We start from the raw sequence: 26,166 nt of genomic DNA, 5'->3' as shown, positions 1-26,166 counted from the left end.
AAGTTTGATGACAATGGAAATGATATGTAAGATTCTCACAAGAACCTGCTTGTAATTTTGCATTTGTTATCAATAAAAATATTGAAACATAAAAAAAAAAAAAAAAAAAAAAAAATCCCCCAAATCAATATTTAACTTGTCCCCCAAGCCTTCATAGTAAGGTTTTGCAAATACCAGAAGCTACTTTGATTTTATTTGGATTACTACATGCAATTCTCATTGTCAAAACTGGACTCTGGAAGTGATCCGACCAAGACAGTTGGTCCAGAATATGCTGTCTACTTGACCTGTTGTAATTCTGACATAAGACCAAATCTAAGATATAGCCTACCTGACAGGTCCATGAGTAGATAAGGCCTGGCTCCTGCATACTGAACATAACATAAGAACATAAGAGTAGCCATACTGGGTCAGACCAATGGTCCATCTAGCCTAGTATCCTGTTTCCAACAGTGACCAAGTCAGGTCACAAGTACCTGGCAGAAACCCAAATCGTGGCAGCACTCCATGCTATGAATCCCAGGGCAAGCAGTTGCTTCCCATGTCTGTCTCAATAGCAGAGTATGGACTTTTCCTCCAGGAATTTGTCCAAACCTTTTTTAAACCCAGATACACTAACCGCTGTTACCACCTCCTCTGGTCAAAAATTGGCCATCTCTTTCCCTCTTCATACATACTAAAATCCCCAAGATGAGGAATTCCCCAACCTTCTGCTGCTATACATTTTATCGATTCTTGATTTGAAGGTCTTAGAGTTGATGGGCATAATAAGGGCAATTCTGTAACCTAAGTGCTCACTCACATTTAGCGTTTAAATGTTTAGAATACTAGCATTTACTTACATGTGTGCAATTATGCATGCAAATGCTACCATGGCACTAGAGCACTATTCTGCAAATACCCTTTTAAATAGTTTATATTTGCAAGGAGGTATACACAAGAGTGGAGCATGAATGTTTGTGTAACATACAGAATAGTGTGCGCTGCACATGCTCTGTGGCTGGAATAAGTGCGAGTGCCTAAGTGTTAACGTTAATACCTGGTTACAGTAGTGTTTTTTAAAGGAAACTAGATGCCTACTTTTTGTTATTGAATAGGCTCCTACTGCATCCTTCAGGCGCATGTACCTCCTCTCCCCCGAATATGACTGAGGATGAGCAGCATGTCTGTGAGTTACAACTGGGAAGAGAGAGAGAGCAAAATAGTTTTTTTTTTCTTTAACAAAAATAAAATGCATTTTCCATAAGCATGTGCATTGGTTCTTGCCAAATATCTGTACCAAAGTGCCCAAAAGGAAAAATGTAGAAAAGGTTGGGTTGACAAATATATATGAAAATTACAGAAGGAACCCCCCCCCCCCCCCCCCCCTCAAATATCCTGATATCTGGAACTTGAGTTAGGATAGCTTGATAACCATAGCAAGACCAAAAAACCTTTTAAAACAAAACAAAAATATTCTAAAAATCAGAAGGGAGTCTTTCACGAAGCCATGGTAGTGTTTTTAGCTTGCAGTAGAAATCAGCTGGCGGTAAATGCCAAGAGGCCCATTAAATTCCTATGGGTGTCTTGGCGTTTACCGCCAGCTGATTTCTACCATGAGCTAAAAACGCTGCCACGGCCTAGTAAAAGACCCCCAAAATAAGGCAATGCACCAAGCTAAAAGGGATTATGAATAATTAAAAAAACAAAACGAAAAATAAACCTCACGTTAATTCTGTTTTGTAGCAGCAGGATTTGACATGATAAAAGCAAAGGTGTTTGCAAGTTAGTACTTGTTTATGTGAAGAAATCAAGATGAACTTTTGGCTCATTTTCATCCTTAGCTATGTTTCTCACATGTTGACACAGCAAGAAACTTCTAGTTTTATTTATTTATTGGGATTTATTAACCGCCTTTATGAAGAGATTCACCCAAGGCAGTGTACAGTAGGTCCAGTTTAACATAAAACTTGTAACTTGTAAACTGCATAACAATAGTAGAATAACCAAGAATAAACATAAATACAATAAATGAGGTAAACTTGAAACAGTAAATTGAAATCTAATAATAGAACTACTGTGAAACAGTATCAAAAATAAACACATTTAACAGCATTGGAGTTCAAATACCAGAGATATAATACAATGATATAATACAATCTCGTGTTGCAGGCTGTGTGAAGGAAAAAAATATCAACAAAAATGCTGGGGTGGTAGCTTGAAAAATCAAAGGTCTCTCTGGCCCAAAGCCGCCCCCCCTTCTGATACAGGGCTAAAATGTAAACACCCTCTTGCAGAATACCACTAAGGAACAGCCTGCGGAGCAGGAGCAAGTGGGGATCATTCCTTCCCTCCCACTCCACACCTGCCACCATTGTCACCCTCTCCCATGATCCCCTTTGGATGAGTTGGGGTGCAAGAGGAGAGGGGAGAGTGGTGGGCTGGCCTTACCTGACATGAAGAGAACGGTGGGGCTTCAGGAGGTGCTGGTTTTATATTTTAGCCCCAGAGAGGTCAGATTACTGTGAGGGAAGGGGGGTAGGGAGACTTCTAGTTGGGTTGATGACCCTTTAAATTTTCACACCACCATACAAAAAACACTTCTATTTTTTTCCAGCTCTTGTTAAAACAAAACAAAAACTACAGCAATTGAACTGTTGTTTTTACAGCATCAAAACGAGCCCACAGAGCCTTTTTCACATGCTTGTTTTTGCATTTTTAAGTATTAATGGGGTGCTTTCCATGATTTTGCATTGCAGCAGCTTATTAATGCCAAATTTATATATACGTCTGTGCAAAAGGTACATCAAGTGAAAGTTTACCATCAGGAAGTATACTTTTGTGAAGTGACTTCATGCAAAGTGCACTTTTATGAAAATAGTACAGAACATCTGAATTTTATTTTTGAACCTTTCCAGGCATTTTGTGCTGCTATTCTTGTGAAGTGCACTTTTGCAAAGTCACTTTGCACTTCAGTACTTGAGGCTCATTGAAAGACTATGTACGGTTTGTGTGTTTAAAAAGTAAATGTTCATTGATCACCTTTACTATTGCTGTTACAGTGTGTCAAGGTGCTACTGGTGACGTGAATGGGGCCCAGACTGTGTTCAAGGAAGTGCAGAAACTTTTTAAAAGGAAAAACAATCAAATTGAGCAGTTCTCAGTGAAAAAGGTTTGTAAAATGTTAAAGACCTGTACTTTCAGAAGTGTCTTGAGAATGGAAAGAACCTTTATGAAAATGAATTGTTACGTTGGAGATGCTGTTTTCTTTTAGAACAGGGGCCTCTAACTTCGGCCCTTGCCAGGTCGGGATTTCATTTCCCTAATGAATATGCATGAGATCTATTTACATGAACTAATTTCTGTAACTGTTACTCATAACTTTAATTGCAAAACGTCTTTATTAAATATCTCAAATATACATAAAATACCCTTTACATTCATACCAATCTAAAAATAATACCGTCTACTAATCCCTCTGTTGCTGGAATTTCACTATCAAAATGCTATAAGTATTTATCATTTTTCTTTTAAAGCCCTATATTACTCTCTATGGATCTTCAATTACAAAAACAACTGTTAAATCCTGCAGCGCTTTCACACGGAGGTGAGAGGCGCTGTGATTTCAATGCAGGGGGCCCGGCCCGGTAGCAGACGGTCGACGACAGAGGGCGGGTGGGACTTTCGGCGCAGGGCCCCCCTTGGAGGCCTGGGCCCAGGGAATTTTGTCCCCCCTGCCCCCCCCCCCTTTCGGCGGCTATGCTCGGACGCTGGTGCATGCGCACTAACTTCCTCTACTCCTATTTTATTTTTAATTTATTTATTTATTAAGTTTTAACATATTTACAAGCATAATATCTTGCAACAGGAAAAATCGGATAAACAGAAAAAGAATATTTTTTTTGAAAGGAAAATATAATTGTTGAAGCATTATTTCTTCCAGTCCAATATAAGTCCACTATGGGGAGTTCAAAAATATACAAACATTGCTGAAGTAAAAAAGTAAAGGAAATATTACAGTACAACTTGTAGGCCAGACGAATTCTGGACACTTAAACATTTATATCAAACATTAACAACAGATGGAGTCACCACTCCATCTTTCTTCCTAGATGTTATAAACAACTCCAATTGGGATGGATCAAAAAAGGTAAATTTCTCATTACGGTATGAAATTTGACACTTGCAGGGAAATTTAAGGAAACAATTAGCTCCCAGGTTAATCACTTCTTGCTTTTTTTGTAAGAATTTTCTCCGGCGCAGCTGTGTTTCCCTTGATACATCTGGGAATATATTAATTTTTAGCCTCTTAAACATTTTAATTCGTTTTTTATAGAAAAGCCTCAGTATCCATTGTTTATCTGGTAATAGAGCTACAGTTGCTACCAGTGTAGCTGGTAGCACTTGTTCTGTGTCTGAGCTTTCCAAAAGAGCAGAGACATCTAGGGGTTGACTCTCTTGTTGCTGTAACTTCAAAGAAGGAATATAGAATATTTGTGTAAAAGGAGGCATATTTTGTTCATTTATCTGAAGAACTTGTTTTAAATACAAGTTTAACATTTCTTTCGGTGCTATACTTGGCATATATGGAAAATTTATAAAACGCAAGTTATTATTTCTGGAAAAATTTTCCATAATCTCCGCCTTCCTTCTCAAATTAGCCAAGTCTCTTAACATTACGTTTTGAGTTTCTTGAGTCTGTTTTAAATCCTTTACATGATTTTCCAGCTGTGTCTTTAATCCTTTTACCTTATCTTGAACTTCAGCAACATCTTGCTTAAGGGTTTGTATCTGTGGTATCATAGCTTTGCCCAAATCTACAATCAAATTCCAAAGGCAGTCCAGTGTAACCTCTGGGGGTTTGCTTTGAAATAAATCAAGTGAAAAAGTTCGTACCTCCGCTTGTTGTGAGGAAAGTTCTACCCCAATAGGAGAGTTTCCACCTTCTGCAGATATTCCGGGCTGTGTAGTTACTGCTCCTTCCTGATCTCCATTTGCCCTCGGTCTTCCTTCGTCCTTCTCCCCTTCCGGGTGTGGATTAGGAGACGCCGATAATGAGGGGGCAGGCCTACTTTGCCCTGGAGGTGGTGGAGGTGTTCGAGTGTCGGGGCTTAAAGAGACTTCCAGCTCTAGAGATCCCGGGGAGCCTTCAACCGCTACAGGGATATTCAGCGAGCCACTCACCGGCGTACTAGTGTCCTGAAGAGCCCGCTGTAAAAAAGTATCGATCGGGCTGCTTCGAGCAGGGGTACTCAGGCGCTGGTGGGCAACGACAGCCGCCTTCCCTCGCCGCTTCGGCATTTTTAGAAGAATTTAGTGGCGCTTAACCTAAGAGCCAGTAAGTATATAAGGAAAATTACAGGAGCTCAAAAAATACGTCTGACCTACACGGTGGCCATTTTGAATTCTTCAGCACCCCCCCTCTACTCCTATTTAACCCCGATAGAGCATGTCACGTGTTAGTACCTAACCATTCAACTTCTTTATTTAACACCAATAGAGCCACAGTTTCCCATTCATAAATCATTCTTTGTTCTTTATTAAACATATTCTATAAAATATCACCACCTGTATCAGCATCAAATTGAACTAAAACTACAAATTTCAAGTCATTTAATTCATGTTGAGCACTCACCTAGTGATCAACCATTTGCGCTTCCATTTTTTTTGTAATCTTATGTTACTCAAATGTTGTGCTAAACAATGTTTAACTTTTTTTATAGTCTGTCCTATTTACCATAAGCCACATGGACACTTAATGACATATATAACAAAAGATGACTCACAATTTGTTTTTGATCTAAAAAAAAATCTTCTCTTTTATTTGATTTGGTATTTTAATGCTATTTGTTACAGTTGCATGTTGACATTATTTACGCACTTCACACCTAGAGTGATAATCTTCCATCTGATTACTATTTTTTCCAAATTTCAATTTCTCTTCCAAATTGGGATTCCTAGTGTACGCAAACCTAGGAATAGATTGGAATACTTTTTCTCGGGGAAATCCTGGAAACCCAACTGGATTGCGGCCCTCGAGGACCGATGCTGGACAACCCTATTTAAGAGAAACAATTGCTGTTATGCAGTGCTCTGTCATTCAGATTATGAGTCTAATTAGTTCTAATGACAGTATGCACAGTATATTGTCCTCTGGAAATGATGGATCAGCTCATCAGTTACTTCTTCCTGGTTTTTGAACTTAACCCATGTTGTTTATCTTGTGGGATCAATAGTAACATTGCTGGTTGTGTCATATATGATACCACAGAGACCTCACATGATGCAGATCAGATACTAAGTTTGTTTGAGGGGTTTTTGGGGTGGGGTGGGTGGGGTGGGTGGGCGGGAGAGCAGTGTCTCCAAATGGGTTAGTATTGCAGATACCCTGGCTTAGGATTCATTTTCATTACTGTGGAAGTATGTGAAATATGATTTCGGTCTCTCAAATTTAATTCTGAAGCTTGTCATATTACTTGTATTGTGTCAAAAAGAGCTTATCTATGGAGTTCATAGGATGTAATATGTATAGACGACTTATCAAAGTGTGCTTGAATTCTTTTACTCAAGCCTGTAGCACCCAATATGAAGTTATTTCTGCCACTGTTTTTGGTCTCTGACTGCATTGCTTCAAACTTGAAGATCCTCTTTTTCTCCACTCGATTAGAATAATCACATGGCACCAACACCTCTGTTATCAGCACTGTTCTGAACTGCAGATGGATAAGATTAATATGACTCATCTCTGAGCATAGAAAATTGCTAGTCTAAAAGCAAAACATAACTTTTTTCTTAAAAACTGTGAATGCTAACAACAGGTCATGCCTGCTCTTTTCTGGAGTGAGAACATTTTTTTCCACCAATCATCTTTTGCTGGTTTATACTTTTTTCTAGAGTGTGAAGAATCTGCTGGCCTTTTAAAGAAAAAAATTCTGAAGTTATGACAGGGTTGATCAAAAAGGGCCTCATTCTTCAGTCAGTTGGATTGAATTTAGGCCAGATATCAGTGGTGCTTGCATTTGCTGAGAGAGGCTGAAGCCTTGACTTGTGTCCTGGGCAGGGGCCTAGCCAGACCTCGGCAGATGGGGGGGGCACATTTTAGCCTGCCAACCCTCCCCTGTCACTTTCGACTCCTGCCAACCCTACCCCGCCACTTTCGACCCTCCCCAGTCACCGCCACCGCCAGGTACCTTTGCTGGCGGGGGTCCCCAACCCCCCCCCCCCCCCAGCCGGTCGTCTTCAGCGCCGGTCTCCAGCTCGTTCGCTGATCTGTTTCTGTGAGTCCTGACTCTTGACATCCTGCATAAACGTCCTGCACATTATGTGCATGCAGGTCGTCAGGACTCACAGAAACAGATCAGCGAATGGGCCGGAGTGGCACTGAAGAAGACTTCGGCTGGTGGGGGTTGGGGACTCCCACCAGCAAAGGTACCTGGCGGTGGAGGAGGGTCAGCGGCGGCGTGAGGGAGGGGTCGAACGTGGGGGAGGGTCGGTGGCGAGGGGGGGGGTCAAAAGTAGAGGGGGCCAGGGCTAAATCTGTGGGGGCCCATGCCCCCTTGGTCCCACCTAGCTACGACCCTGGTCCTATGCCCATCATACCTTATTGAAGGTGTTGAAGTACATTTTGAAGAGCTTATGTTCCACAGTGTAACCCAGGTCTCAGCTGCCACTAGCTCGGTTCCCAACTCCTGACCTGAGTCACAACGATATGTTCCTCCATCACCACACTCTCTCACTCATTCCTGTATTTCCGTTCAGCAGAGTCCTTTCAATGCGAGCTTGAGTGTGGGTTAAGGTCCGGAATAGAAATCTGGGACTTTGAAAAAGATAAGTGGGGCTTCTGTGTAAGGTCTCACTACTCCTGGGAACAAGTGTCCTTACTCCCACTTCCAAGAACCACACAGTGCACTGAAGATTTTCTTAAATCATGCAAATTCAACTTTATTGAACTTTCTGCAACTGGCAGGCAAATCAGTTCGTTTATAACTCCATATGTGCAGTAGAATTCCTCCTGTCTGTTCCAGACTGTGTATTACAATCTCAACCCTTGTATTTTTCCAACTTGATCTTCTTTGAAATTCTCAGTATTTACACATTTACAAAACTGCCTGTCCTTTACCATTCCCAGAGGCTGGTAATAAGCCATGGCTGCTCCTGAATTTCCCTGATCACAATCCACTTCCCTCATCAGGCACAGTCGTTCCCCTTTCCCACCCAGAGCTCCACACTCCTTCACAGTTGCTACTGTTAGGGGCAGTAAGTTCTCCTCTATTCAGCCTGAGTTTATTTAGCCACTTTTGTATCCCCCTCTCCTTCAAGGGTCCCGGTGAGGGTTACTTGCAACCAAAGATCTTGTGTCTCCACCATCTGTAGCATTTATTACCTTTTTCTTCTCCCCTTTTCTGTCATGGACACATACACAAACATTTCTCTCTGCACTTTATCCACAAACCCTTTGGGCAGGATCCTCATACCTTACATAACATAAATCCACCCCCCCCCCCCCCCCTTTTACCTCTGGAGAGTTCCACAGACACTTTTGTAATCCTCGATATAATAGGGGATTACAACTATAATAAATTGGTCTTTAGTGGAGGCTATCTTCCTTTCATTTATAACATTCCTTTAGTTAAGCCCCTCCCCCCCTCCTTTTTTGGACATAAAGGTAGTCATTTTATAAAGCTTGTATAGTATTTGCACACATACATTTGCTACATATATAAGTAGCATTTTTAGAGAAGCTGCTGTTCACACACATTTATCAGCAATGCACAAAGTTTTGAAGGGAGTGTTTGGTGGGTGAGTGGGTGTGTTTTAGCAGGCCTGAAAAGTGTGCATGTATTTTGGATTTTGCAATGGCAATGCATGCATACTTTAAAAAATGTAGACCTCAGGAGGAGCAATTGAGGGAACAATTGTGCTTACCTCTCTGGTTTTTGAAAACCACCTAAACAAACCCCCAGGAATTGTACTTTTGTAGCTTGACTGCTTAATTGGCATCACTTGGATGTACAGTTTTGTAGATTCTGGCACTTAAGTGTGTAAATGGCAGCATTTACACATGTAGATTGTAAATTCCACTGAATGTTTTACATGTTCAGAGCCTCAATTTTTTCCCTATGCTCTTATGGTTGTTTTGCAAAAGGCTCTACATTGTAAGACTTTAATAAAATATTCTAATTGTAAACATCCAGACTTGAATATCCTCATTCCTACCTATGATATAGATCTAACTCATGCCTTTTTTTTCAGTAGTAGCTAAAAACAAGTTTGATTCAGGTACTGAAGGCATTTCCCTGTCCCTGAAGGACTTAGAATGTGTTTTATTCCACAAGACAATGGAGGGTTAAGTGGTCACAAGAGGAATCAGTGAGATATGAACCCTGGCTTCCCTGGTTCTCAGCCCACTGCTTTAACCATTCAGTTACGCCTCCATTCCATTTAGACAATCTGTTCAAAACCGGGCTTTGTGTATATCGCCTTCATTTTAAGACTACTTGGAATGGGGAACCCTGGGTATTTGTGGGAAGTATTGGGTTGATGTGCCCCAAGATGGATGTTGAAATCATCTGGAATTAATTTGTTAGTAGTCCTGGCTTTGCAGGTGGTTAGGTCAGTTATAGGGCAGGTGGTGATGATTCAATGGAATTCATTACCATCTCATTATGTGTGTAATCCAATTGTTGAAAGTTTTGGAAAGGTCTGAAATCCCACCTGATTGTTAAAGCCTTTAGGGGGAGGGTTGATCTGTTTTATAAATTTAGGTTATTTTAGGGCGTGGTTAGATATTTGAAGATTGTGGGGGGTTTATTTATTTTGTTATGCATATGCTTTTGTGAGCAGCCTTTAACAAGAATTTATATAATTCACCTAGCAACAGCAAATAAAAATAAGCAAGTTAGCTGGAGGCCTTTGTCAAATCTTCATTACTTGGAAAACTTGATTGAAAGGACTGTTCCTGATGTAAGTTATTTGATTGATTTGTGAGATCACTTTTGAGACTAAGGGATAGACCAATAAATGCAAGAAAATAGATAAAACTTCTTATAAGATATATAAACCTGTTATAGCAGTCATACAAAGGTGTTAGAAACCCAGGCTAAATGAGATGCAAAGTTGCATTTGAAAAGTATCTAAAATCTATTGATGTGTGTAACGAAATGATGAATCTGCATTTCAGATTATTGCAGAATATCTTTGTTAAAAGATCATTTTGGATCTTTAGATTACAGAGACAGCATACATAGAGGCACACGACAAAGGTGCCCATTGTCTCCTTTATTTGTTTTGACCTTGGATCCCTGGATTAGAGATGTTATGGGTAATCCAGATGTTAAAGGTGTTAAGATTGGATCGCAGGAATTCAAACTGTCCACTTTTGCAGACGATATTTTGGTGCATTTGACGGATCCGAAGAGATCCTTGGAGGTTCTTTTGGATAGTTTTAAGGAGTACGGTCACTTTTCGGGCTTTAGGCTGAATTTTGAAAAATCGCTGGGGTTGCCCACAGATGAGGAAGTGTGGCGGCAGTGGGAGGGGTTATTTCACCTACGTTGGGCGACTGGGTCTTTCCGGTACCTAGGGATCTAATTACCACCTACAATATCACAGTTGTATGAGAAAAATTTTGCGGTGTTGCTGGATGCTACCAGGTCATACTTAGATCGTTGGGTACATCTTCCTTTATCAGTGCATGGCTGCATTCAACTTTTTAATATGGTTGTTTTTCCTAAGTGGCTTTATGTGCGGCAGTTGTTGCTGCTGAGACTGTTGAAACAAGATCTGCATTCATTGCGTAAACTTTTGTTGTTTGGTTATTTGTTGGGCGTGTGGGAGTATGGAGGGATGGGACTTCCGAATATGCGTGTTTATAATCGAGCATGCCTGCTGCACCACTTAGGGGATCAGTTTCTTGGAGAACAGGGATTTACCCCAGTGGAATATGAAAATGCATTTTATTTCCCCTGGCATTTTAATTCTCTTTTACACTGCCCCTTGGGGTTGGTACCGTCTGATCTTCATCGGAGTGTGGCGCTATGCCCTATGCGAGAGGTCTAGCGTTATTTAGTTTGTCTTCTGGGGGGGGGGGGGGTCGGAATCTGGAGGTTTCAGATCAGCTCCCTATTATTGGGAATGTTCAATTTTTGCCAAGTCATGACCATATTAATTTTCGGTGTTGGGCATCCAGAGGCTTCTGTTTGTTACAACATGTACTAGGAGTACAAGAGCATCTACAGAATGAAGGGCTAGTGGGATATACAGATTTTTTAGCGTATAGACAATTACGGCATTATATACAATCATTAGATGTCAATGGTTTAGTCTTTGGTTAGTCATTTGCAGGATTTTGGGGGGAAACTTTGAGATGGTAATTTGTCAATTTCTTTTCTTCATGGAAAACTGCAGCTTCTTTCTTCTAGCAGGTCTAGGGCAGGTCTGATCTCTAAATGGAGTGGGGATATAGCATGCACGCAGCTATAATCAGTTAATTTAGCGGATACCTGAAATATCAGTGAGTGCTGAATTACGAGAATGCCAGTATTTAAGAGTGGGGGAGTGGGGACACTGGTTTGCTTGAAATGTAATCGAGATAATAACTCTTTTTATCATGCTTTTTGTGGATGCCCAAAGATATGGCTATTTTGGAGGGCCATTTTGCGTTATTTTGAAGGGCTTTGGGGATGCTGTCTGCCATTCGCACCCAAGGGGCTGCTGTTAGACAAATATGAAGCTTTTCATATCGCTAATCGCAATAGAATCCTTCTTCGGAAAGCAGCAGTATTGGGTAAGCTTGTTATATTGGGGGCGTTGGTGGGGGAAACTGGACCTTCCTATTGGGCCTGGAGAAATAGGTTGCATACATTAATGTTGCTAGAACAAAGGCAGGCCCAGGGTTCCCCTAGAGGGAGGAAAATATTTCTGGCTACTTGGGAAGTATGCATTCAGTCACTCCCACATAGGGCTCCAAGCCTGATTTTGAATATATTTCAGTAGGGTGCCTTTGGTGGGGAGATGCTATTTATGTACATACCCATAGTTACTCCAGCATTGGACCTGATGTAACTGCAGTCATGTACATGTGGCAAGGGCATGTGTAAGTGGGAGTCCCACCCATGTGTACACCCCTCCCTTGCATTTATGCGCTTTGCTCTTATTCATGCCCTTTCAAAATCATACTTGGGTGCCTTTATGGTGCTTTTGCAGGTAAGTGTACCCTGATGCATGCAAGTGCTAGTAGCCTGTGAACACATTCAAGGGTGGGTACCTACATAAGTATTGCCATACTGGGACAGACCAAAGGTCCATCAAGCCCAGCATCCTGTTTCCAACAGTGGCCAATCCAGGTCACAAATACCTGGCAAGATCCTGAAAAAGTGTTTGCCCTTTGTTGGGGTAATTCTATAACTATGCACTTAGAAATAAGTGCCTATTCTATAAAGGAATGTAGGCATCTACTTTCCTTATAGAATACTAGCTTAATGGTGTATATGTATGCATATGCGCTTAGGCATGAACACTGAAGCCAATCATAGAGCTGATATAATTGAGTGGGCTTAAATTCCATAAATATGCACATAACTTACAGTATTTTTAAGTTCTACATGGAACTGTGCACGCAAGCTCACATCCATATGCACCGTCACCTGCAAAATATGCGCTTGGTAAGATATTTATAGAATAGCACTTAAGTGCACATTTGGCACGTAGTACATATATGCTAGTGTTCTAAACGTTTATATGTGTAACTGGCACAAAAATGTTAGTGCCTGTTTTATAAATTACCCCCACCATACTTGGTTGGTGTTGAGCAACAGAAGGAAAGATTTAAACACCAAAAGTAAGCGTAGAATGGAAACTCATTTTTCTTAACAGAATAATAGATACTTGGGCATAGGCATGATGTGTTATGAAGTAGGCAACATTGTCTTCAACATTTTATCTGATGTGAATATACACTGTGCTCTTTATTCATCTTTTACAGTCTGACCGTTTTAGAAAGCAAATGCCAACCAAAGAACTCTGTGTGCTGGCAGCTGTTGAGGTGCTGTATTTGTGGAAGGCTATTCCAAACTGTTCCCTTCCTAACCTACAACAAATGAGTCAAGGTAATATCGCATGTGTTTTTTATTTGATCATCTCACAATACTGTTGTTTTCTACTCTTTACATATTGTGTTAGTCACAGTGCTAGTCATTTATCTTTGAACCTGTGCCAGAAATATTAATTAATTCCTCTTTGTTGCCTTTTAATAAAGTGAAATTGTTTTAAGACATTTTAAGTTTGTCAAAATAAAATGCCAGTGCTGAGGGCAAACACTTTTCTCCTTCTTTGTCATAGAAACACGTGGTGTGATAAACATGTTTGCATCACATCGAGACAAATAGGGAAGGGAAGGTTCATAGGTCAGCCAAACAAAGGAAACTCCAGAGATTGATTGTAGTAAAAGGGGTTTCTCCGAGGACAAGCAGGCTGCTTGTTCTCACTGATGGGTGACGTCCACGGCAGCCCCTCCAATCGGAATCTTCACTAGCAAAGGCCTTTGCTAGTCCTCGCGCGCCGATGCGCACCGCGCATGCGCGGCCGTCTTCCCGCCCGAAACCGGCTTGTGCCGGCCAGTCTTCTTTTCTCCGCGCTCGGTACGGTTGTGTTTTACCGTTCGTGCCCCGAAAAGTCGGCCTCGCGCGTCATTTTCGACTACTTTCTGTGAGAAATTCCAGAAATTATTTGGATTAACCACTTTTGGTTTTTCCTTCCTCTACTTCGAGTTTTTTCGGCCCGCTAAGTTTTCTTTCGTCGTCGGGGTAGGCCTTACATAGGCCCCGGTCGAAATTTCCCCTTTTTTCTGTGCCAAATTTCGCCATTTTGTCTTTCGATTTCGCCGGCGTGATTTTTCCGCCCATGACATCGAAGCCTTCCAGCGGCTTCAAGAAGTGCACCCAGTGCGCCCGGGTAATCTCGCTCACTGACAGGCACGCGTCGTGTCTTCAGTGTCTGGGGGCTGGGCACCGCCCTTAGGCCTGTAGTCTGTGTTCCCTTTTGCAAAGGCGGACTCAGGTAGCGAGGTTAGCCCAGTGGAACATTTTGTTCTCGGGCTCTTCGTCGGCATCGGCACCGGGGGGTATCGAGTGCATCGACGTCTTCAGCGTCCAGACCTTCAACCTCGGCGGCCAGTACATCGAGGCATCGGCCCTCTGCATCGGCGCCGAGACATCGGACAGCTGCATCGACGTCGGTGGTACCGGGACCTCGTCTGCTGATGTCGTCGGACGGTGGTGCTTCGTCTGGAGTGCAGGTGAGGGCTGTCCATTCCCCTGCTGGTGGCGGTGAGCCTTCGGGTGGGTCTCCCCCTACCCTGAGGGCTCCTGCGGTACAGCCCCCCCCCCCCCCCCCCCCCCCGAGACTGACCTTCTTCGGTCTCGGCCCCGAGGAAGCGACGGCTGGATTCTACGTCCTCCTCGTCGGTACCGGGAAGCTCCGGTGACATGCTTCTTCCCAAGAAGTCGAAGAAGCATTGTCACCGGTCCCCTTCCCATGTCGGTACCGAGAGCTCTGGGTCGCCGAAGGAGTCGGCACCCAGCAGGCATCGGCGCCGAGAGGACCGCTCACCCTCTGTTCAGGAGGTGTCGATGCGCTCCACTCTGGACAGCCCGGAACAGCCTCCACGCCCAGAACAGGTTCTGACGTCGACGCCTGCATCGACCTCCATGCCTTTCTCTGCAGCCGCTCTGAACGAGAGCCTCCGGGCCGTTCTCTCAGAGATTCTGGGAGAGCTGCTGCGCCCTACCCCTCCGGTACCGGCGGTGCTTGCGCCACCGGTACCGTCGAGCGTGGCGCCGGCTGACCCATCGCCCGAGGTGAGGTCTCCGGCGTCGGTGCCGCGTGCGGTACCGGCTGCCGTCGCCTCCCAGGAAGGCTCCCCGACTACGTCGGCGGAGGGAGCTTCGCCGATGCGGGCGAGGGAGTCTACCTCTCGACGCCCCCATCGTGGACGTGGCTCCACGGAGTCGAGTCGGGCACGGTTGCAGACACAGGTCTGTGAACTTGTGTCTGACACCGAGGGTGAGGCCTCGTGGGAAGAGGAAGAAGACCCCAGATATTTCTCTGACGAGGAGTCTGAGGGTCTTCCTTCCGATCCCACTCCCTCTCCTGAAAGACAGCTTTCCCCTCCTGAGAGTCTGTCTTTTGCTTCCTTTGTCCGGGAGATGTCTACGGCCATCCCCTTCCCAGTGGTTGTGGAGGACGAGCCCAGGGCTGAAATGTTTGAGCTCCTGGACTATCCTTCTCCACCTAAGGAAGCGTCCACTGTTCCCTTGCACCATGTCCTAAAAAAGACATTGCTTGCGAACTGGACCAAGCCTTTAACTAATCCCCACATCCCCAAGAAGATCGAGTCCCAGTACCGGATCCATGAGGACCCAGATCTGATGCGCACTCAGTTGCCTCATGATTCTGGAGTTGTGGATCTGGCCCTAAAGAAGGCTAAGAGTTCTAGGGAGCATGCTTCGGCGCCCCCGGGCAAGGACTCTAGAACCTTAGACTCCTTTGGGAGGAAGGCCTACCATTCTTCTATGCTCGTGGCCAAAATTCAGTCTTACCAGCTCTACACGAGCATACACATGCGGAACAATGTGCGGCAGTTGGCGGGCTTGGTTGATGCGCTCCCCCCTGAGCAAGCCAAGCCATTTCAGGAGGTGGTCAGGCAGCTGAAGGCGTGCAGAAAATTCCTGGCCAGAGGGGTGTATGACACCTTTGATGTTGCGTCCAGGGCCGCTGCTCAAGGTGTGGTGATGCGCAGGCTCTCATGGCTGCGTGCCTCCGACCTGGAGAATAGAATCCAGCAGCGGATTGCGGACTCGCCTTGCCGTGCGGATAACATTTTTGGAGAGAAAGTTGAACAGGTGGTAGAGCAGCTCCACCAGCGGGACACCGCATTCGACAAGTTCTCCCGCCGGCAGCCTTCAGCCTCTACCTCTACAGGTAGAAGATTTTTTGGGGGAAGGAAGACTGTTCCCTACTCTTCTGGCAAGCGTAGGTACAATCCTCCTTCTCGACAGCCTGCGGCCCAGGCTAAGCCCCAGCGCGCTCGCTCTCGTCAGCAGCGTGCGCCTCAGCAAGGCCCCTCGGCTCCCCAGCAAAAGCAAGGGACGAGCTTTTGACTGGCTCCAGCAGAGCATAGCCGACATCCAAGTGTCAGTGCCGGGCGACCTGCCAGTCGGAGGGAGGTTGAAAGCTTTTCACCAAAGGTGGCCTCTCATAACCTCCGATCAGTGGGTTCTCCAAATAGTCCGGCAAGGATACACCCTCAATTTGACCTCGAAACCTCCAAATTGTCCACCGGGAGCTCAGTCTTACAGCTTCCAGCACAAGCAGGTACTTGCAGAGGAACTCTCCGCCCTTCTCAGCGCCAATGCGGTCGAGCCCGTGCCATCCGGGCAAGAAGGGCTGGGATTCTATTCCAGGTACTTCCTTGTGGAAAAGAAAACAGGGGGGATGCATCCCATCCTAGACCTAAGGGCCCTGAACAAATATCTGGTCAAAGAAAAGTTCAGGATGCTTTCCCTGGGCACCCTACTTCCCATGATTCAGGAAAACGATTGGCTATGCTCTCTGGACTTGAAGGATGCCTACACACACATCCCGATACTGCCAGCTCACAGACAGTATCTGCGATTTCAGCTGGGCACACGTCACTTCCAGTACTGTGTGCTACCCTTTGGGCTCGCCTCTGCGCCCAGGGTGTTCACAAAGTGCTTGGCTGTAGTAGCAGCAGCACTTCGCAGGCTGGGGGTGCACGTGTTCCAATATCTCGACGATTGGCTGGTGAAGAACATATCCGAGGCAGGAGCCCTGCAGTCCATGCAGATCACTATTCGCCTCCTGGAGCTACTGGGGTTTGTGATAAATTACCCAAAGTCCCATCTTCTCCCGGCGCAGAGACTCGAATTCATAGGAGCTCTGCTGGATTCTCGGACGGCTCGCGCCTATCTCCCAGAGGCGAGAGCCAACAACTTGTTGTCCCTCGTCTCGCGGGTGCGAGCGTCCCAGCAGATCACAGCTTGGCAGATGTTGAGATTGCTGGGCCACATGGCCTCCACAGTTCATGTGACTCCCATGGCCCGCCTTCACATGAGATCTGCTCAATGGACCCTAGCTTCCCAGTGGTTTCAGGCTGCTGGGGATCTAGAAGACGTGATCCACCTGTCCACGAGTTTTCTCGAATCCCTGTATTGGTGGACGATTTGGTCCAATCTGACTCTGGGACGTCCTTTCCAAATTCCTCAGCTACAAAAAAGTGCTGACCACGGATGCGTCTCTCCTGGGATGGGGAGCTCATGTCGATGGGCTTCACACCCAAGGAAGCTGGTCCCTCCAGGAACGCAATCTACAGATCAATCTTCTGGAGTTACGAGCGATCTGGAACGCTCTGAAGGCTTTCAGAGATCGGCTGTCCCACCAAATTATCCAAATTCAGACAGACAACCAGGTTGCCATGTACTACGTCAACAAGCAGGGGGGCACCGGATCTCGCCCCCTGTGTCAGGAAGCCGTCAGCATGTGGCTCTGGGCTCGCCATCACGGCATGGTGCTCCAAGCCACATATCTGGCAGGCGTAAACAACAGTCTGGCCGACAGGTTGAGCAGGATTATGCAACCTCACGAGTGGTCGCTCAATTCCCGTGTAGTGCGACAGATCTTCCAGGTGTGGGGCACCCCCTTGGTAGACCTCTTCGCATCTCGAGCCAACTACAAAGTCCCTCAGTTCTGTTCCAGGCTTCAGGCCCACGGCAGACTGGCATCGGATGCCTTCCTCCTGGATTGGGGGGAGGGTCTGCTGTATGCTTATCCTCCCATACCTCTGGTGGGGAAGACTTTGTTGAAACTCAAGCAAGACCGAGGCACCATGATTCTGATTGCTCCTTTTTGGCCGCGTCAGATCTGGTTCCCTCTTCTTCTGGAGTTGTCCTCCGAAGAACCGTGGAGATTGGAGTGTTTCCGACCCTCATCACGCAGGACGAAGGGGCGCTTCTGCATCCCAACCTCCGGTCCCTGGCTCTCACGGCCTGGATGTTGAGAGCGTAGACTTTGCCTCTTTGGGTCTGTCAGAGGGTGTCTCCCGTATCTTGCTTGCTTCCAGGAAAGATTCCACCAAGAGGAGTTATTTCTTTCTGTGGAGGCGGTTTGCCGTCTGGTGTGACAGCAAGGCCCTAGATCCTCGCTCTTGTCCTACACAGACCCTGCTTGAATACCTTCTGCACTTGTCTGAGTCTGGTCTCAAGACCAACTCTGTAAGGGTTCACCTTAGTGCAATCAGTGCATACCATTACCGTGTGGAAGGTAAGCCGATCTCAGGACAGCCTTTAGTTGTTCGCTTCATGAGAGGTTTGCTTTTGTCAAAGCCCCCTGTCAAGCCTCCTACAGTGTCATGGGATCTCAATGTCGTTCTCACCCAGCTGATGAAACCTCCTTTTGAGCCACTGAATTCCTGCCATCTGAAGTACTTGACCTGGAAGGTCATTTTCTTGGTGGCAGTTACTTCAGCTCGTAGAGTCAGTGAGCTTCAGGCCCTGGTAGCCCAGGCCCCTTACACCAAATTTCATCATAACAGAGTAGTCCTCCGCACTCACCCTAAGTTCTTGCCAAAGGTCGTGTCGGAGTTCCATCTGAACCAGTCAATTGTCTTGCCAACATTCTTTCCCCGTCCTCATTCCTGCCCTGCTGAACGTCAGCTGCACACATTGGACTGCAAGAGAGCATTGGCCTTCTACCTGGAGCGGACACAGCCCAACAGACAGTCCGCCCAATTGTTTGTTTCTTTTGATCCCAATAGGAGGGGAGTGGCTGTGGGGAAACGCACCATATCCAATTGGCTAGCAGATTGCATTTCCTTCACTTACGCCCAGGCTGGGCTGACTCTTGAGGGTCATGTCACGGCTCATAATGTTAGAGCCATGGCAGCGTCGGTAGCCCACTTGAAGTCAGCCTCTATTGAAGAAATTTGCAAAGCTGCGACGTGGTCATCTGTCCACACATTCACATCTCATTACTGCCTGCAGCAGGATACCCGACGCGACAGTCGGTTCGGGCAGTCAGTTCTTCAGAACCTGTTTGGGCTTTAGGATCCAACTCCACCCCCCGAGGGCCCTGTTTGTTGTGTTCCAGGCTGCACTCTCAGTTAGTTGGTAAATTTTTTAGGTCAATCTCAGTTATGTCCTCGCCGTTGCGAGGCCCAATTGACCATGGTTGTTGTTTTGAGTGAGCCTGGGGGCTAGGGATACCCCATCAGTGAGAACAAGCAGCCTGCTTGTCCTCGGAGAAAGCGAATGCTACATACCTGTAGAAGGTATTCTCCGAGGACAGCAGGCTGATTGTTCTCACAAACCCGCCCGCCTCCCCTTTGGAGTTGTGTCTTCCCTTGTCTTTGTTTTGCTACTTATGAGACTGGCCGGCAGAAGCCGGTTTCGGGCGGGAAGACGGCCGCGCATGCGCGGTGCGCATTGGCGCGCGAGGACTAGCAAAGGCCTTTGCTAGTGAAGATTCCAATTGGAGGGGCTGCCGTGGACGTCACCCATCAGTGAGAACAATCAGCCTGCTGTCCTCGGAGAATACCTTCTACAGGTATGTAGCATTCGCTTTATTGAAAAGCCAGATACCATAGACTCAACATGGTCCGTGTTTCAACAAAATACATCCCTGCTTCAGGAGTGGAGTATCCTGTCAAATCGTTCCGGTTTACTGTTCTCACATAAATAGCGCTATTTACGTAAGAACGATAAACTGGCACTATTTCTTTGACAGTTTTGAGTGTTTGTTGGTTTGATTTGTCATACCAATTTTAAACAGATGTAATTCAGGCAGATACTTGACTTCTGAAGCAGGCATATTTCTTTTGCAGAAGCAGGACTGTATTGAAAAACCAGATACCGTAGACTCGACAAACGCCTTTTACTACAGTCAACCTCTGGAGTTTCCTTTGGTTGACCTACATCCCTTCCCTACTTCTCTGGTTGTCTTGTGATATACTTAGCTGCATTCATGGTTATGAGAAGCAAATAGGGAAATGAGAGCTTGAAATGCAGCAGCTCTGACAAGAAATATGTTTTTATGAGAGTTCATTTGGCAGATTTGGCAACCAAAATCATTGAAATCCTCATTATGATTCTTATTTGGATAGTAGGTAAACAGCTTATAGTGCCCAAAGCATACAGAGAACAGCTCCTACAGATTGCACATGACATTCCACTAGCAGGCAATCAAGGGGTGACACGCACATGTACTAGATTGACACCAAACTTCTATTGGCCGGGAGTATCTCGAGCCGTTGTTGACTATTTCCGGACTTGTAATGTCTGCTAGAGAGTGGGAAATACCCCAAGATCACCCCTGTGCACCCTTGAAACCTTTACCAATTATCAGTGAGCCATTTGAGAGGATAGCTGTGGATATACTGGGGCCCCTAGTTGTCCCAAGCCGGACTGGGAAAAGATATATGTTGACAGTGGTGGACTTTGCTACCAGCTATCCTGAAGCAGCCACCTCCGAACTGCTGATTCACATCTCAGCTCTCTGCATTGTTCACTCCAAAAGTCTGAAAGAACAAATCTTTTCATTCTTCCCTGTATTAGGTACCTCTCTATGGCACTCACTTCCCTTGGCCACTAGAACAAAGCCTATCTACTTTAGCTTCTGGAAGAGGTTAAAATCTTATCTCTTTCCAAAGACTACTACATAACAAACACCATCACATTATATCCCAGACTGCCTACAGGAAGGACTAAGTAAATACTATACTTCCACCATGCCTTCTAAGATCACTTATTATGGCGTTCAACCAATAAAACCTGTACACAACCGTTATCCTATCTATAAAATTATACCCATCCTAGACCCATCTATAATGTAAACTGCGCTGAACCCTGAATGGGGGATAATAGCAGTATATAAGATCTGAATTGAATTGAATTTGTGGTAAGGATATGTTAATGTTTTAAAAAGTTTACAGCAGGCCAAATTAGCTTGCTTCTGGTGGATTACAGGTAATAAGACATCAAACAGAAATACAAAAAAACATGAAAAGATTTTAAAAAACCCCCAAATGACGAGCAACAAATGCAAGAGGCCAACAATTCAGAGAAACTGAATTCTGAGCTCAGCAACTAATATAATATAAACTAAAAATATGACTACAGTAAAAACAACTCCCTTTTCCAAAAGGCTGGCTAAGAAGCCCCTCCTGTTCACCACTCTTTCTAGTAGGAGCCTAAAATAAATCAGAGGATCTCTGTGCAGCTAGCATACTGAATATGAATAGGAAGGAGGTTTGCCATTTCAACTGCACCCCACATTAAAACAATCATTTGTTTTTGTAAAAAAAAAAAAAAGCAAAGTGTCAGAAATAAAAAGGATGGAGATTAAAAAAAAAAAGAGCAGGAAGAGAAACCCAAAAAGAAAAAGCAACATAACCCAAATTCTGCCCCCCCTTACAAATAATCAGATATTTTTGCTGCTTGAACTAGTCCTGTTGCTTGAAATTCTTTTCTTGTAATTAGCCAAGTGAGATGAGGAAAATTTGGTAAAGCAGATTCCGAAATGCATGCATGACAGTACTTAGAAAGAAGAGATTCAATTTGGATTTTGGTGATTTTTGTCCATGCACAGCTTGCCATGAAGTGGTTGATACATCTGCTGTTGGTTTGAGGAACTTGCTTCTTGGTGCCATACACAAATGCTTAGGAAACTCTGAAGATGCTGTCCAGGTAAATCCTTAAAAATACAGTAATGGATATGTAAAAATAACGTATGTTATACTGGAGGAGCAAAGGACTAAGAACAAGGGAAACCCTGTTCAAATCCCAATGTGGCTCCTTGTTATCTTGGGCAAATCACTTAACCTTCCATTGCCTCAGATACAAACATTTTAGAAAAATATTCCACTGCATTTAAGGTTCTCAATAGTTCAAAAATATTGAATATTTAATGTTGCAATTTTAGCTGGATTTTTCTGTCATACACTGGTTACTTGGAGATGTAGATAACTCCAACTTCCATTAGTACCAAAAGTTTGTAATCATAGGGCTTATTGATTTTTAGTGCATCTGTGTATAAAATGAGTGGGATGGAATGGGCAGATGTGAATCGCTTGTTTACTCTTTCCAAAATGACTAGGGGGCACGCAATGAAGCTACAAAGTAGTAAATTTAAAACTAATCAGAGAAAATATTTCTTCACTCAGCGTGTAATTAAACTCTGGAATTTGTTGCCAGAGAATGTGGTAAAAGCAGTTAGCAGGGTTTAAAAAAGGTTTGGACAGCTTTCTAAAAGAAAAGTCCATAAGCCATTAATAAAATGGCTTGGGGAAAATCCACTGCTTATTTCTAGAATAAGCAGCATAAAATGTATTGTACTGTTTTTGGATCTTGCCAGGTACTTATGACCTGTATTGGCCACTGTTGGAAACAGGATGCTGGGCTTGATGGACCTTCGGTCTGTCCCAGTATGGCAATACTTATATCAGTCTTACCCAAAATTATTATTATATTGATAATACTAATGTTCTTCCAAAAACAATTTTTGTGAAAAATAGGAAAAAGCACTATTTATCCTCTGTCAAGAGTGTTCCCTAGAACATGAGTCACTGACACAATCACATTTTAAGCAGTGCTCTGCTTCAGGGTATGAGATACTTATGAAAGAAAAAACTTTTAATTTCAGTGTTCTTAAATGTATTAACATTAATATTTTTTGTTGTCAATATCCCCCCCATATCCAAAAGTATATTGACTCTCTTTAACAGCCTCTGTTCAGTTGATTACCTAAAACAAAATGGTGCCCTTTTATACAAACTGTTAATACAATTCCACCAATCAGAAAAACAAATGTTTTCTGTTGGCCAATCACAGAAATGCTAGCCATTCAATACCTTCATTCAAACCCCTAGGTTGGATGGTTTTCAGCTTGTGAATCCATGTGGTGCCTCCCTCGAGGGGAGGACCTAACTTCAATTACTCTCTAATTACTCTCTATCTGATATCTTCCATGGAATGATGGCCCTCTGTCAATGAGCAACCAAAGGTGTGGTTTTGGTTCCTGTACGAATCCTGCCTCTATTTTCATTCAAGCATAGTTGAATAGTTCTTGTCTTTCTCCCCACATATACCAGCTGGCATGGACAAAGAATAATGTAGATGACAAATGAAGAGATGCATATAGTGTTGTCCCTGGTGGTTATTTTTGAACCTGTTGAAGAACAGATCAACTTGTAACTTTCTATGGTGGAGGAATAACCTAATGATTAGTGATCCAGGTTCAGTTCCTATTTCAGCCCCTTGTGACTCTTGACAAGTCACTTAACCCTCCATTGGCCCAGGTACAAAATAAGTAACTATTTATAATATGTAAACAGCTTTGATTGTAACCACAGAAAGATGGTTTCCATTACATAGCTTCCCAATATTCCAGAACCTGTGAGATAGTTGTGTCTCATCAATCAGCAGTGGAGATAGAGAACTGAAAACTGAGTTGAGACATATCTCTCTTGGCATTCAGTCCAACTTCTCAGTATTTTCTATCTCCAGCAGTTGGATGGACACACTTTTCAGCCTCTGGTTCTGAGTGATTTGCTCCTGGTCTAGTTGGTCAACTGGTCCCCCAAGTTAAGCTTTGTGGGTGGCTTGAGTCTGCAGAGTCATATCTGGAAACTTCAGATTCCTGTCTCTGGTGCCCTGCAAATTCACTTCTTCCCTCCCTTCACCTCTCCCCTGTACACCTTGGAGCTCTCCTTTTCCAGCACAACCTTTAAAAAAAAAAAAAAAGAATGGCGAAGGAAAGAGGTTTACTGGAGAGCATGGAATGAAGTATCAGTCCTGATTCTTTCTCATCTGGGGTAAGACTTGTGGAGACTGTGAGTTTGGGGAGAGTGCCTGGCAGTGGTATGTCTGACTGAAGTTTGACTCAGAACCACTTGAGGAGGGGGCTGCAAGTTCTGTTGGTGTGAGGGGAAGATCCTGACACACCACTCAAGACTGTGTTGTGCTGTGCTTGTGACAGTTGGGGTGAATGGCGACTCCTGTGGATGCAGTTAAGCGGTGTTCCCACTGTGGGACCCACCAGTTGGTGTCAGGGTGTTGCAGTGTGTGCAAGCTGGGAATCCGGTGGGATGCAGAAGAAAGAGTCTGTGGCAGCACGTCTTCAGATTGGCGCAGCATCTGAATATACTGGGAACTTTGGGCTCTCTGGCAAGGCTGGTGTACAGTTTGATGCAGGAGAGCATGGGAACAGGCGCCATTTTGTTGGGGCTGATTTGCAGTGAGCAGCAACCTATGTCTGAATAGGCGTGGAGCACAGCCACCATTTTACAGCCTCAGGACCCAATAGAGCATTCAGCTGCATCGGGATCTTTGTTTTCTCTGGAGTTTGTTGCTCTTACACCAGGCCTATTTACTGAAGCAGGGGCAGGCAGAGTTATGCAGGGTGTTTCAGTTTCTCGCCCCGCTGCCCCTCAAACTCCTATGAGATCTCATTTGAACCTCCAGGAGTGGACAGATGAGGCCATCTCTGCTTCGCTCTCCTTATCTGATGTGGCCACAGTCTGTTCAGCGGAGCCATTGTGAGGGGGCTTAGAGGTCCTTCTAAAGCCTTCCCGATGCATCCAGACATTCAGGACCGGATTACAGCAGAATGGATCTTACTGGACATGGGGCCGAGAGTGGGAAGAGCCATGACTCATCTCTACCCTTTGGTTCCTGATCTGAAAGGACTGTGGCTATTGGAAGATAAAAAGTTTGTTTCTAAGGCACGAAGCAGGAAAATTTGGCATTCCAAAATTAGGAAAACAAGGTGTTTCTGGGTAGTTAAGTTGGGGTTCCAATTAATCGGTGTGGTTAAAACTAATAGGCATATACTGTTGTAGGTTAGTATATTATAACTAATCTTAGTCTTTTTCATGTCTTATGTACTTTCACTCTTAACATTTATTAATGATATTGTAACGACTTTATTTGTACCTTGCTGCACATTAGTACAACACTGGATAATTTTATGCCCCTTTTTTTTCTTAGTTCTTTCAGCAGGCTGTTAAGGATGAGCTGGGCCGTCAGAACAACCTATACATTCAGCCATATGCATGCTATGAGCTTGGCTGTCTCCTGTTAGATAATCCAGAGGTAATAACATAGAACATCTATCTCTCATCTGTGTCTGTTGTTTTCTGTGTTCATAAATTGTTCAGGCCATGAAAAGTGCCAGTCACTGTCACTCTATTGCATGTAAAGTGTAGTAATAGTAAACATATAAGTAAAGAGAGGAAGACCAAAATGGGAATTGTGCAGATTAAAGGTGAGGATGGATTTACTAGCTATTTTGGGAGCTGGGAGAAAAATGATAAACTGGATGAGATGCATACTGCAGAATTTGGGGGTGAGGGGCAGCATCTGGTCTGTGCCAGAGCCGGTGGTGGGAAGCAGGACTGGTGATTGGGAGGCGGGGATAGTGCTGGGCAGACTTATACGGTCTGTGCCCTGAAGAGCATAGGTACAAATCAAAGTAGGGTATACACAAAAAGCAGCAAATATGAGTTATCTTATTGGGCAGACTGGATGGACCGTGCAGGTCTTTTTCTGCCGTCATCTACTATGTTACTATGGTATGCACAAGAACCTTCCACCTGCCACTGCTGCTCCCCTCCATACATCCTCTCATGCCAGCCCCAAAGCTTAATGTAGAGTGAGTACTCACAAGCCCTGTACATATAGGCCCATGCTCAGGCACTACCTTGTCCCATCCCCTTTGTTAAGCTTGGGGCTGGTATTGAAGGAGGGGTAAGGTGGAGTGGCAGCAGCAGGAGGTGACAAAGCAGGGAGGGGAAATGCTGGATGTGGGGTATATCTAAGGAAGAGGAGATGGAGAATGGGGTGCTGACTTATGGGGAAGGGGGGAATAGGGCCTTGAGTTGAAGGTTTGCCTAGAGCGTCCCATACCCTTGGGCTGGCTCTGATGAGAAGTCAGTTAAGACACTGGACCCTGAGTGGTGGTCAATGAGGTCCACTCTAGTGAAGGAAAAATGACCAGTGTGCTGCCAAAAGAATCCAGACCTCGTTAATCAGTTTTATTATATGCCTTTCCAATAAAATGCTTAAAGTGAGATAAGTAAAAAAAGAATAAAACACATTATTGTAGTGTGTTTTTAAGTGA

General features: G+C 44.5%; 1 protein-coding gene across 2 annotated transcripts in view; it reads left to right on the top strand.

Annotated features, from left to right (window-relative positions):
• Positions 1-26,166, top strand: part of TTC39C (tetratricopeptide repeat domain 39C) — a 179,756-nt gene that overhangs the window by 129,089 nt on the left and 24,501 nt on the right. For both annotated transcript variants that reach the window (XM_030213619.1, XM_030213611.1), the window contains exons 9-12: positions 3,042-3,151; positions 12,962-13,085; positions 21,637-21,734; positions 25,035-25,139. In XM_030213619.1, the coding sequence (XP_030069479.1) occupies positions 3,042-3,151; positions 12,962-13,085; positions 21,637-21,734; positions 25,035-25,139 (437 nt within the window). The remainder of the gene's footprint in view (positions 1-3,041; positions 3,152-12,961; positions 13,086-21,636; positions 21,735-25,034; positions 25,140-26,166) is intronic.

Source organism: Microcaecilia unicolor, chromosome 1 (genome assembly GCF_901765095.1).
Source record: "Microcaecilia unicolor chromosome 1, aMicUni1.1, whole genome shotgun sequence".
Lineage (NCBI taxonomy): Eukaryota > Metazoa > Chordata > Amphibia > Gymnophiona > Siphonopidae > Microcaecilia > Microcaecilia unicolor.
This window is presented reverse-complemented; position numbering and strand designations above follow the sequence as displayed.